This window comes from Penaeus monodon, chromosome 7 (genome assembly GCF_015228065.2).
Source record: "Penaeus monodon isolate SGIC_2016 chromosome 7, NSTDA_Pmon_1, whole genome shotgun sequence".
Lineage (NCBI taxonomy): Eukaryota > Metazoa > Arthropoda > Malacostraca > Decapoda > Penaeidae > Penaeus > Penaeus monodon.
The window spans coordinates 53196573-53211572 of NC_051392.1; the positions used below are offsets into that span (position 1 = coordinate 53196573).

At 40.2% G+C, this 15000-nt stretch overlaps 2 protein-coding genes across 2 annotated transcripts in view; one reads left to right on the forward strand and one right to left on the reverse strand.

The window, feature by feature from the left end:
- Positions 1–103: 103 nt before the first annotated feature.
- On the reverse strand, positions 104–6950 carry LOC119575454 (RNA transcription, translation and transport factor protein-like). The gene is made up of 4 exons (XM_037923087.1): positions 6794–6950; positions 3700–3924; positions 1452–1568; positions 104–264 (listed from the first exon to the last, which is right to left on the reverse strand). The coding sequence occupies exons 1-4, from the start codon at positions 6852–6854 to the stop codon at positions 119–121; spliced, it is 549 nt and encodes a 182-aa protein (XP_037779015.1). The 5' UTR covers positions 6855–6950; the 3' UTR covers positions 104–118.
- Positions 6951–13989: 7039 nt separating this feature from the next.
- LOC119575455 (transcription initiation factor TFIID subunit 11-like) overlaps positions 13990–15000 on the forward strand; it is an 11678-nt gene continuing 10667 nt past the window's right edge. Inside the window, exon 1 of the mRNA XM_037923088.1 lies at positions 13990–14059. The gene's annotated coding sequence lies outside the window, so the exon portion shown is untranslated. The remainder of the gene's footprint in view (positions 14060–15000) is intronic.

Consider the following 15000-nt stretch of genomic DNA (forward strand, 5'->3'; position numbering starts at 1 on the left):
TTTTTTTTTTTTTTTTTTTACTTTTATCCATTCCCACTGTTAATTTGAATAACTGCAAATATGAATACTTGCAACTTAATAAGGAGACACAACCATGCCAAAAACTAAATATTCAATACTATACCTGGTGAACAAACTCTCCTGGATTCTGTAGTGCTTCTGTTGACAGACGAGTTCTAATGAGCTTACTTATGGCCTTAAGGGTGATAAGATGATTCGGATGCGGCGTGATGTTCAGTTGTTTCGCCAGGCGGTTAACTCCATCTATGAAAAAAATAAATAAATAAAATGATGTAGCTCATTATACTACTTCATCCATTATTTTCACTTGAATATGTTTAGGTGAGGTTCACTTTGTGTAACATCTTTTCTACATTCTTGGTCTAGTCACTGTACTTGAATCCCCATATAACAATTACGTTAGCACAAACTTGATACAGAGAATGATCAATGTTGGGGGGGTATATATATATATATATATATATATATATATATATATATATATATATATATATATATATATATATATATATATATGTATATATATATGTATATGTATATGTAGTATATATATAATATATATTATATATATTATATTATTATATAGATATTATAATATATAATTATATATATGTTTATATATATTGTATAATATTTATATATTGTTATAAAATATATATTTATATTATATATATATATTATAATATATATATATATGTATATATATATGTATATATATATGTATATATATATAGATATAATGTATATATAGTATTATATATTATATATGATATTATGTATATATATTATATATATATGTTTTATATATATATGTATATATATATGTATATATATAATATATATTGTGTGTTATATATATATATGTGTGTATATATATATATATATATGTGTGTATATATATATATATGTGTGTATATATATATATATGTGTGTATATATATATATATATATATATATATATATATATATATATTATATATATTACACTGAAGAGATCAGTGCAATAGACATGTTAATTGAGTAACACATAACATTAACCTATTCCCTCTGTGTACTAGCAATAATTGGGGTCTTAAAGCACATGAGAGGCTTGAACTCATGAAAACTAGATCAGTAATCAGACATCTGATATAAAAATCTGTCCCCTCCCCCTAAAAAATTAATAATAATAATAATAAAAAAAAATAAAAAAGGTATGGATGAACTTAAGGTAACACTGAGTATATAAAAAACTTTTAGATTCTTACAATAAAAAATATACAGTAGAATTATTGCAAATATCACCAATATACCAAATAACTGTTTCATCTCCTTATTTCATATTTCTATAATATCTATCAGCTTTACGGATTGGAAATACAATGCAATAAAATCATGAATAATGGGATATTTCATATCTTTCAAAAACAATATAAAAATAAATTTCTTACCTCTAAATTCTGGACTTTGGAAGTCTAGACTATCCAGAGGATTTGTGTTGACAATTTTGGGGGCACTCTGCTGCCTATTTCGAACATTTTCTGCCGTCTCGGTCTTGAACTTATCCACTGAAAATCAGTTCACATAAACAGAATTTAACTTCAAATTCATAAAAAAAAGTTTGTCACATCAGAGACCTCCCCTATTAACATTTACATTTAGAACTTAAGCATTTGGGACAATGCCCTTTCATGACTTTTAGTTCTAACACTGTTGTCAGTAAAGGCCATGCCTTTTAGCCTTCCACACCAAAGTATGTCCAATCTCTGGAGAGGGAGGGAGGGAGGGAGGGAAAGAGGGAGGGAGGGAGGGAGAGGAGGAGGAGGGGAGGGAGGGGAGGGGAGGGGAGAGGGGAGGGAGAGGGAGAGAGAGAGAGAGAGAGAGAGAGAGAGAGAGAGAGAGAGAGAGAGAGAGAGAGAGAGAGAGAGAGAGAGAGAGAGAGAGAGAGAGAGAGAGAAAACAAACTTGATCCCTCAAGGAATTAGATTTGCCAAGTCACCTTATTATTCTAATAACCTGACTCTTAATACTTGTGCTCAACACCACTCAAAAGTGATCTGGCAAACTGAAGATTCCTGAGTTGAGTATAGGAAGAACAGGTAGAGGCAAAAGAGCAGCAAAAATATTATCCAATGGCTATCATAAAAGACAAGTAGTAGTCTTTGTATATTAAACTGTATGCTAAATGATCTATAATACATAAATATATTTGCATTTATTGTATCTAATAAATGTTATACTTGGCAAACCAGCATATTGAAATACATATTGATATATATTAAAGTACATATTAACCCGAAGCTACTGCGGATGGCATGTGTGTACATGTTATGCTTACTGTAAGTTTAATTTATAAATTGCTTTGATATATAGATAACTTCACAAGTAATAAGTCACCAATGAGCCAATTGAGTACTACCTACTACTTACCCTTTTCTTTGATTTTCAAAAATATTTTCTGGTATCTAATAATACTTATAACATTCATAATAAAAATAATAGCATCAATATTGATAGCATTAGTTATAAAAAATAAAAAATCCTGCAAACTCAAGGAGATGAGGTCAATGGCTACTAAATGACTCCTCAGTGGCTAAGCACTTAATCTATAAAGAAAACAAAACCAGAGAAAATTCTTTGTAATAAAACCACAATTTGCATTCTGAGACTAAAAAATCTACACATACATTCCTGCAAGAATGCTGGGAATGCATATGTATCAAAAGATAAATCATCATAGTCTACAAGATGTTTTGTCAAGAATACTGTTGACCACTGCAAAGGTCACAGCATCACCCTATGTAAAGACCCCCAGACTTTCATAAGCAATTGTGGGTATACCTTTACAGCATATTTTTCATAACTAATAGTATTGTTTTGGTAACTGTCTTTGAATATGAGCACAAACAGGTGAAACCAAGGCCTGGTGACTAAGCACTTCTGCAGCCATCTAGGTATAAACAAAATCAATAAAATCAAGGCAAAGTGGACATGGAACATATACATGCATTCCATTTCCAGTGCCATTGGATTTAATATCTGCTTGTACTATCATCACTACCTTGTACTTTAAATGAAGTAATTAAATACACAGGCACAGCACTTGTTTAACTATCTCCATTAATACTTTATCATAGATCTTAATAATTTTCAAATAGCAACAACTGTTATAAGAAAAATTTGTCTTCAAATTTATCAATCTGGTAATTCCAAGAATTTATAAACCTCTACTTTGTTTTTCCCAAACATAAATTTTGCCCTGAGGGACCAAGTAATGATAAAAATTAGATGCCCCTCATTTTGATCACAACTGTGTAGGTAATTAGGCAGACCATACTAATGTGCTCTGTCAATTTCCTTTCAAGCTATGTATGCCAAAAGGGATAAATGGTTTACAATTATAGCACTGTTAAGAAGACCTATTCTCAAGTGATTTAAGTTACAACATAATTAACATGATAGCATAATTAAGAAACTACTTGATAATGCAGAAAAAAATAAATGTATACTTTTTTAACATAGTCTTCTAAATCAACTCATCAGGGACTCTAAAGAAAGGATATGGAGAAGGAGAGATGGAGAGAGAGAGAGAGAGAGAGAGAGAGAGAGAGAGAGAGAGAGAGAGAGAGAGAGAGAGAGAGAGAGAGAGAGAGAGAGAGAGAGAGAGAGAGAGAAAAAAAAAAAAAAAAAAAGGCATACCATTATCACCATATTCGAATCGTACAGCCAGTCCCAGCAACCAATCTACCACTGCTTGTCTATCATTAGGATTTGTGGGGCAGTTGAGTCCTCCTAAATAGCGCTTGTATGTCGTGGGCCACTCATTGGAGTCAATTGCTTTTAGATCACCACGGTCTTCAATCTTGTAATGCCGAATCTTCTGATCCTCCAGCCAAACAATCAAGTCACGAAAGCTCTTCTCATCTGTTAACAGGTAAAACTCGTTAGAATAGAAAGCATGAGAAAATAAATAAAACAAGTTAATCTTTACATTATGGATGCACTAAGCTAGGGAAAATTGAAGGTGATAATCTTGTAGAGGATAAAAAGTCTGCAGACATAAAACAGAAATGCCACAAACAAAGGAAAAAGATAACAGAAAGTTCACGTCTGAAGCCACTTGGTGCTACCCAAAATTCAGCTCAAGCTTATCGTGCATTCCAAGATCAAGACAATTTTTATCTGGGGGTGTTAGGTCAACTTCCTCCTCGGCCAGTGCCCAAAGTTTACATACAGTCATGGCAGTTTAGAATGTTAATAAAAAAAAATATGACACGGAGTTAGGGACACAGTCTCTGGTGAGTGCATCCACATTATTAACCCATTGCCGACGGGTGGCATGTACGTACATGCCATGGCATGGCGGGACCATCTGCCGGGGGCACGTACGCACATGCCATAGAGTATGCATGGACATGCCATGAGTTTTTTTTGTTACAATCACGGCAAAAGATTATTTTTTGCCAGTGAAAGTGTGATTAAGTCGGTTCTAACACTTTCTCATTTTTACCATGCAACAAACAAAAAAAATGCAACAAACCCACAATTTCAACTCCATGATGCCACACACTGCTTATTTTATTTGGACTATAGACCGAATAATGATCAACTATGGAGTCTATATAACAACAAAAATGCCCTTCAGTCTCGATTTATCAGGAAGTTTGGCAAGTAGAGACTGTAAAAAATAATGAAAATTGAAAATACAACATATCTTCGTAGTATTACGAAGAAACGGCATGGGATGCTGGTATTTGGCATGAGTGGTCGCGCATGCTCGGGCGACGATATAAGCCCCCGGCAGGGAGGGCCAGGCCACTACGAATGCTACCCGTCAATTATGGGTTAAGAAATACCATCAAATAAAATGTGTCTTAAAACTAAAAAGTAAAAATACAATCGCAAATTTATTTTTTAAAAATTCTATATCACTAAATAAATCAGAAACAATTTCTAAGATGATAAATCTAATATGAAATCATTTGCCAATTATTCAACAGTAAACTTTGCTTCAGTCCAAAACTCTTTACATCATTAGTAAATTATGTTTTGGTCCAAAAGTCCTTGTAGTCACAATCTAACGACATTGTAAACCCGATTTAAAGGCAAACCTCTGCCAGACTGATCCCTTAATTCACACAAACATATGAAAAAAAAAAAAAAAAAAAAAAAAAAAAAAAAAAAAAAAAAAAAAATAGTTATTCTTTCTATTATGACCGCCAAGAAGCAGAAAGTAAATAGTAGTTCCATATAATAAACACTCAAATAAACCTAGAGATATAAGAATTTACCATCAGAAGGTAGGGTAAATCCAGTGAGAAAATTACATCGATAGGCAGGTTTTGCCCCAAAGTCCAGTCTGACCTCATCTACAGTTAACAAATAAAAATACAATATAATATATTTTTTTTATGTACTTATGTACTTATCTATTCACATTTTTATTAAATCTATTTTCTTGCACATGCACACATACAAATGCAAACGCGCATACACACACACACACACACACACACACACACACACACACACACACACACACACACACATACACATACACATACACATACACATACACACACGCACGCACGCACGCACGCACGCACGCACGCACGCACGCACGCACGGACGCAGGGACGGACGCACGGACGGACGCATGCACGGACGGACGCATGCACGCACCCACACACACAAAAGCATGCATGCGCGTACGCACAAACGGGGGAAAATATAATAAAGTAAATAAATACTTTTTAAGACCGCACAAACTGTATGCTGGGGGGTTGGGGGTTAAACTCTGGGGTACACTTTTTAGAACATCATAAAAATGACAATCCAGATCATTTAGATCACTCTGTAGCAGAGGTCATCATTTTCATTTTTTTACTCTGTGCTCTGGATGAGGGGGGGATTACTGTTAACCTTTGCCAGTACTCTGACAAAGGTTAACAAAGCTCCATCATGTTTGGATCTTTATTATCTATCAAGGAACTAGTCCAAGCTCTATCTTGTCGGAACATATGTGGTGAAGATTTACTGTCTGCAGTGGAGGGCTGCACCACTCTGATTAATAACTCTCATGAAACCTTGACATAACCAGTAGTAGAAAGAATCATTGGGATGTAGGGTTCCTAACATCATGTACATGTCTTTACTTGCTTCATACCATAAATTAGAATTGTCAATTTCTCTCCATGGCTTCCTCAGGAATTAAGGAAATATCCTTTTTGATTAGTGTACACTAAATCATAAACAGTATGAATGAGAATGAATAACTTAAAAATGAAAGAGAATATTCCTAATTCATACCACATCCTGGTGTTATGACAATGAACTAAAACTACAGTAGACAGACATATGCAATCAGTCAGTATCAATATTTAGTATCAGGATTATGGCACTTTAACTTAGATATACTATAGTAAATTTTAACACTCCTGTGGGTGTAAAATAAAAGGGGACTGTAATGAAAAGACATCAAATGAAGAAAGAAAAACACGAAATACTTTGGGTTGAGAATTTCTTCCGCCGTGGTTTAAATAAACACTTAAATATGCTCGCAAAAATCAACCTAATAGATATTCATCATGTGGTATTCTTATCAATTTCTCAAGTAGATAATCTGAACGAAATCTTATTGCAAATCAAGACAACAGGCTACTTGGAAAATAACAAATAGTGAAAATAAACACGTCAGCCAAACTACCACAACAGCCGACAACCCAATCCAAAGACCAAATACTACTTCTTATACCAATAACAGACAACACAGACTTCTTCAAACGTCCCTCACCATTAATATTAAAAGTTTCGGGGTTCATGTACTCGAGGGCCATCAACTTTCGGCGGAACATTGTGGTCTGTATTTAAAAAATAACTACACAAAGTGTGTTGTGACAACGTGACAGTCGGCCTCGGAGATGGTGATGCCAGAATCAGCTGTCTCGACCTAAAGCGAATTCACGCATGCGGTCTTACGCGAACGACGGGGAGGCGGGATGCGAATTCAAATTTCAGGTAAGGGTCACGGAGTTAAAAAATAATAAATAAATAAATAAATAAATAATAAATAAATAAAAAGTCTATTTTTACATGTGGTCGTTTAATCAATTTCATCTTGTGATGACCTCTGGATGATCGTTATTTGTTTCAATATGCGAAACGATTTATAGTGTATGCTTGCAAATGTATTTTTTTTCTTAAATTAGTCACGAAGGGTATCATGACTTATAGCAACACTACTGCCTTAAGAATTGATATTATTTTTATCGTAAAATGGAATATGTCAGTTATTTGATTTGGAAAATGTATGATCACTTTCCCAATGTCTCCATTCCTTGTATGTCTGTATCCTCACATGCAAATTATCAGTTCTGCAACATAACTGCTTGTGCGATGAAACATATAATTTCATGAAAAGGATTTCATCAAGCATTTCCTTGCGAGTACGAAGTGAAATGGCTGTTATAATGACATTGCAGAATGATGATGATTGATAGAATGATAATAATTTCATGAACATAAGAACTGTTCTTCTATTACTACTACTCCTACTGCTACTACTACTACTCTACTGCTACTGCTACTACTACTACTACTACTACTACTATTACTACTACTGCTACTACTACAACTACTGATACTACAACTAATACTATTATCATCAACATCATCATCAAGGGGCTAAGGCCGACGGGGGCGCATGGCCGCATCCACCCTTCGCTTCCAACAACGAGGGTCCCACGTGGCGAGTCTCCAGGCAGGCCCACGGCCCATCTCTAATTCCTCACGACAGGTCTCGTCGAGCTGCCCAAACCATGATCTCCTGGGTCGTCCCACAGGCCTCCTCCACCCAGGGTTGTCTTGCAAAGAGACAGCCTGATGGGCAGGGTCATCCACAAGGAAACGAGCTGAGTTGGCGATCACGGATTATGCAAGTAACAGGTCCCATGCCAGTCTCACGGTGTAACCGTTGGTTGGACACGTGGTCCTGCCATCTGTACCTCATGATCTAGCAAAGAGACTTGTTACAAAAGGCATCAAAACGAGACTCCAAGACACTGGATAACGTCCAGGTTTCGCTGCCATAGAGCAAAACTGGTAGTATCAAGGACTTGTAGACATGTAACTTGGTCCTTCTGCATAGGTACCGACATCTCCAAATGCTCTTGTTGATCGAGTTCATGGCTCCTGTTGCCATCATTCTTGGTCTGACAGCCCAGAGATATGGACTACGCTACCAAGGTATGTAAAACTCTCTGTAACTTCAACGTCCTCGCTGCAAGCATGGATCGACTGAACAGGTTCCCCTAACAGGCCTGGATCTTGGCCTTGATTGCTAAATGCATCAAGAGCCGCCACTAGTGACTCCAGGGATAGCAACATCATCGGCAAAGTCAAGGTCTGAGGCCTTGATATTGCTCCACACTGACTTTGGCTAGTAACTCTGCCCATTATCCAATCCATACAAGTGTTGAAAAGTGTTGGTGTAAGAACACAGCCTTGCCTCACCCCTGAATTAACAGGGAAGAAGTTTGACAGGCCCCCACCACACTTTACAGCACTTTCAGTACCGGTATAAAGGCTTGCTATTAGGCCAATAATCTGCATTGGAATTCCTGAGTCTCAGGATCTCCCATAGCAACTCACGATGCACCGAGTCAGACGCCTTCTTGAGGTCGATGTAGGTTGCAAGCAATCCACGACCAAACTCACGACTGCGTTCCACAATTACTTGAAGCGCTAGTATTTGGTCTATTGTGGACTTGTTAGGAGTGAATTCAGACTGCTCCGGTCTCTGATGCCTCAGTAGGTGGTCGCGGATCCATTTCAGAAGAATGTGGGTGAAAACTTTGCTGAGTAGGGTAATGCCACAGTAGTTGCTACAGTCCCAACAATCCACTTTCCCCTTCCAGAGAGGGATGACCACGCCCCTCAGCAGGTCAGGGGAATGGTACCAGACTGCCAGATGGCAGTCAAAACTGTATGCAAGCCCCGAGCCATAGGTTCACTCCCAGCCTTTAGAAGTTCAGCAGGGATATCACATATTCCTGCAGCTTTCCCACTTTTCAGCTTGGAAATCGCTATCCTAACCTCTGTTAGGGTAGGAGGTTCCTCACTGATGGGCAAGTCCGGCACAGGTATTGTGACATCGCTTGCATCCAAGCCAACTGTTGGAGGGTCCGCCTGGTACAACTGCTCAAAATACTCAGTCTAGCGTTCACGAACCCCAACATGATCTGAGATGATCCATCCATCCACTGATTGGACTGCAGTCATCTGTGAGGAGAGCTTAGAGTTCAGCTTTCTCAGGGCTTGGTAGGCAGGGTGAAGGTCGTTTACCAAGAAATGGCCTTCAACCTCCTCAGCAAGATTCCTGATGAACTGTTCCCTGTCCCTTCTCAGCAGTGTCCAAGCCCTACACACCAAGGAGCAATGCAAGACCCTGCCCTTGGGCATATGCCAATGGACTCCTGGGCTGCTTCGAGTGTTTCACGCTTGAAGAATTCCCACAGAGCAGCTTGTCAGGTTGTCGAGTTCTATGAATCGGTCAGAAACTGCCATGATGAACCCATGGGCACACTCCCCCCTTAGTCTGTACAAGTGAAACACCTTAGGGTGGCCACTGGAGGGACAGGGAGTTTTGAAGTGGACCTGTAGGGTAGCCACAACCTAGCCTATGGTCAGGGCCACAGAACTCAGAACTCCGGTAAACTCTACAGTTGTGGAGGATCCTCCATTGCTAACAAGAACGTGGTCGATCTCCTGGGCCACCCTACACATATCGCTATACCATGTCCAGCAATGCAGGTTGGAGTGCTGGTACCAGGAGCCAGAGATCCTCATTCTCTGGGACCTAGCAAAGTCCCGGAGAAGGAGGCTGTTCCCGCTGCTGGGATATGCTCCCGAGCTATGGGGGCCAACAGACATCTCACAGCCAGCTCGGTCATAGCCGGATACCGCATTGAAGTCGCCCAGAACAGTGTGAATATCTCGCTGGGGGAAAATGTCTGCCAAAGATATGAGTTTGGCATAGAACACCTCTTTCACATAGAGATTACAACCATCAGTAGGAGCGTATACAGCAATAAGAGACATGAAGCCAAAGGCATGCTTCAGTCTCAGTGCCATAATATGCTCATCAATCGGTATTATCTCAACTACCGAGGGCTGAAGTCGGCTGGAGATGGCTGTGGCTACACCCTGGAGGTGGTGACCATCACTGCGGCCCGACCAGTAGTAGGTGTATCCACCCATACTGATCATGCTGCTACCAGGTTGTCTTCTCACCTCCGAGAGGGCAGCCACCTCGACTCCCAGTCGCTCCAATTCCCTTGATAGCAGAGGTAACCGCTCGTCCTTCCGCAAGGATTGGATGTTCCAAACACCTACCCGGAAAGCTTGCCTGAGGTTAAGCCTCGTCCGGTCACTCCGGATGCACGCCATCTCTGCCGCCCCTGCTGATGCTGTGCCAAAGTAAAGGAGGTCAGCGGGCTGTGGGGCCCCCCGTCCGTCTGTGGGGTTCTCGAGGGCTTTGTCCCACAGGCTTCATGGTGGGTTGGCGCTTGCCAATGCATAGGTGGGACAAGTAACTCTCGTTCACGTCCTGCGCTCCGACATTTGCCCTCCCAATGGGGCCCACAGCCTGCCTTGCTTGCTGGGTAGGAGGGACAACATCCCTCCCCCCAGCATATCCATTTATTACAGGCATTGCCAGAGAGTTTATCTGGGGGGAGGAGGACTGGCAAGGCCCACCTCCCCCGAGCCGCTCAATTACCCCAGGGTGGCTAGGGGGCAGGAGTTGGTACAGAGCCAGGGTATGTCCACACACTGGTGGGCCATAGCTCCGTACCTCTGGGGCCTCCTGCTACTCCGAGATCCCCCACAGTTTAGCCTGGGACTGCAAGGTGCCCAGTTACCCATGGGTGGTCATGAGGAGGCACTGCTGAAGTCTTGATGACGGAAGAGGCAGGGGAGGCTTATGCAATGCTGCTCCCTTTTTCACACTAGGCTAGCCACTGGTGGCACCTGCAAGCGAGAAAACATGCAAACATTTAACTTTATCTAGGCTACCACACCAACGCTTCACATCACCTTGCGCATGAAGCACCCACTCAGTACTACTATTAGTACTAATGATAATGATTGTAATTATAACAACAACAATATTATTGATAATAATAAAAATTATAAGAATAATACTAATAACTACAACAATAATAACAATGATAATAATGACAACAATTATGATAATAATGATAATGATAACAATAAAAGTAATCTTAATAATGATGATGATAATGATGATGATGGTAACAAGAACAACAACAACAATAATAATAATAACAATAATAATAATGATAATAATGATGGTATTGATAATAATAAAAATAAAAGCAATGATAATAATGATAATAATAATAATAATAATGATAATAATAATAATGATAATAATTATAATAATGATAATGTTATTAATATTATTATTATTATTATTAAAGATAATCATCATCATCATCATCATCAAGGGGCTAACGCCGACGGGGGTGCATGGCCGCATCCACCCTTCGCTTCCAGCCGCGAGGATCCCTCGAGGCGAGTCTCCAGGCAGGCCCACGGCCCATCTCTAATTCCTCACGACAGGTGTCGTCGAGCTGCTCAAGCCATGATCTCCAGGTCGTCCCACAGATCTCCTCCACCCAGGGTTATCTCGCAGAGAGACAACCTGATGGGCAGGGTCATCCACAGGGAGACGAGCTAGGTGCCCATATAGCCTGAGTTGGCGATCACAGATTATGCCAAGTAACAGGTCCCATGCCAGTCTCATGATGTAACCTCAGGTTGGACATGGTCCTGCCAACTGTACCCCATGATCCGGCGAAGAGACTTGTTACAAAAGGCATCAAGGCGAGACTCCAAGACAGTGGTCCAGGTTTCACTTCCATAGAACAAAACTGGCAGTATCAAGGCCTTGAAGACACGCAGCTTGGTCCTTCTGCATAGATACCGACATCTCCAAACGTTCTTGTTGATCGAGTTCATGGCTCCTGTTGCCAGACCAATCCGTCTACTGACTTCTTGATCTGACAGCCCAGAGATATGGACTACGCTACCAAGGTATGTAAAACTTTCTGTAACTTCAGAGTCCTCGCCGCAAACATGAACTGTCTGAACGGGTTCTCCTAACAGGCCCCCAAACTCCTGAATCTTGGTCTTGGTCCAGGAGACCTCTAGGCCTAGGGGCTTCGCCTCATTGCTGAATGCATCAAAAGCCGCCACCAGTGATTCCAAGGACTCAGATAGGGTAGCAACATCGTCGGCAAAAGTCAAGGTCTGAAATCTTGATATTGCCTAGTGTTGCTCCACACTGACTTTGGCTAGTAGCTCTGCCCATTATCCAGTCCATACAGGTGTTGAAAAGTGTTGGTGCAAGGACACAGCCTTGCCTCACCCCTGAATTAACAGGGAAGAACTTCGACATACCCCCACCACACTTTACAGCACTTTCAGTACCAGTATAATAGCTTGCTATCAGGCCAATAATCTGTGTCAGAATTCCCCTGAGTCTCAGGATCTCCCATAGCGATTCCCGATGCACCGAGGTAAACGCCTCTTGAGGTTGATGTAGGCTGCAAGCAACCCACGACCAAACTCATGACAGCGTTCCACAATTACTCTAAGCGCTAGTATACGGTCTATCGCGGACTTGCCAGGAGTAAATCCAGACTGCTCTGGTCTCTGATGCCTCAGTAGGTGGTTGCGGATCCATTTCAGAAGAATGTGGGCGAGAACCTTGCCCGGTATGCTGAGCAGTGTAATGCCATGGCATCCCCTTTCCCCTTCCAGAGAGGGATGACCACACCCCTAAGCAGGTCAGGGGGAATAGTACCAGACTGCCAGATGGCAGTCAGGACTGTATGCAGGCTCCGAGCCATAGGTTCACCCCCAGCCTTTAGCAGTTCAGCAGGGATATCACATATGCCTGCAGCTTTCCCACTCTTCTTTCTGGAAATCGCCATCCTAACCTCTGTTAGGGTAGAAGGTTCATCGCTGATGGGGGGTCCGGCACAAGCACTGAGACATCACTTGCATACAAGCTAATTGTTGGAGGGTCTACCTGGTACAACTGCTCAAAATACTCAGCCCAATGTTCACGAACCCCAACATGATCTGAGATGATCCGTCCATCCAGTGATCGGACTGCAGTCATCTGTGAGGAGGGCTTAGAGTTCAGCTTTCTCAGGGCTTGGTAGGCAGGGCGAAGGTCATTTACCAGGAAATGGCCTTCAACCTCCTCAGCAAGATTCCTGATGAGCTGTTCCTTGTCCCTTCTCAGCAGTGTCCGAGCCCTATGCACCATGGAACGACGCAAGACTTGATTCCCATTCAGCCGAGCCTTGCGACACGCTTGAGTGGCCTCTAATGTCTCCAGGGAGATGGAATTCTGCCTTGCCCTCGGGCGTACGCCAATGGATTCCTGAGCTGCTTCGAGTGCTTGAAGAGCTCCCACAGAGGAACTGGATCCGTCAGGTTATCGAGTTCTGTGAATCGGTCAGAGACTGCCATGGTGAACCCACGGGCACACTCCTCCTCCCTTTGCCTGTCCAGGTGAAACACCTTTGGGTGGCCACTGGAGGGACGGGGAGTTTTGAAGTGGACCCGCAGGATAGCCACAGCCAGCCTAATAATAATAATAATAATAATAATAATAATAATAATAATAATAATAATAATAACAACAGCAATAGATATAATAATGATAATAACTGTACTTATAATGATAACAATGATAACAATAATAATAGTACTTCTACAATTGCTACTACTACTTCTACTACTACAAATGACAATAATAGTAACAGTGGAAATAATGATAATACTAACAATATGTATAAAATTAGAAATAGGGAATTGAGAATGAAGTAACGATAATCACGTTAATCTAATAAAACGTCTGCTATAAACCTTTTCCCGGATTCAACGCCTGCACCGGATTCACGCTAGACGAACGGAAGCCTAGAGTTGTTTACCCCGGTTTCAGGGTTATCTACTACTACAGGTATATATTTTTTACAAGCCTTTTCATCAGGGCTTAATTTAATTCTTTGGGTTATATACATCACCAGCCAAATTATAGCGCGTGCTTTTCATTAAACGACCTTTGATAATACTTAATTGCTCGAAATAGTAATTACTTTCGGGAAAAGAAGTTTAGTCTGTTTATTACTTTGGTTTATCCAGCTTAAGCTAATGCACTTTCCATATCTGTTTTATTTTGGAAATATGCAATTGTCCAGAAAGTCACCATACAAATTTTCAGAAAAATAAACGGTAATACCTTGTATAAGAAACGAAATGACACTCTTGTTTTGCCAACAAATCTTAATCACATCTATTTTGCTGACAGTTATTATCCTTCAAGAATATACTTAATGGAAGTTTGTTGACTTTTGCCTAAATGCAAAGCATGAAGGCCACAGTGGATCACTTGTTGCAGTCTGGTAGTCCTACGTAGATAAGTAGAGGAAAGATATAGCTGTGTTTGCTTTGACATTACAAGCCATTTTTCCTATAATTAGAACAAACTTATGTCTCTCTTTTAATATTGAACTGCACATATTAAATAAAATCATAATGGTGTCTTGATAATTTGTTTCCAATAAACCTGACAGGTACTTTTAAACTTCCTAGTGCTGTGGCTGAGTTCCTATAATAACAGCACACTTATTACAACACTTTTAGTTGGCCTTCATCCACATTTTTACTTTTCTGTATTTCAAATTCACATTCTCTGTATATTTTCCTCATGTAATATTTAATAGAACTAATCTGCTAATCTCTGTACATGCTTTTACACTCCTGTGACAAGGGAGGGTAGCCATTTCTTACTCCATTTACACAAAGCCATGAGTATATTTATTGAGGATTTTAATGTTTACATTATATTTGTAAGAAACAAGGGAAAGAGCATAAAAACTGGAGAAATACCCCAGTAAGTGA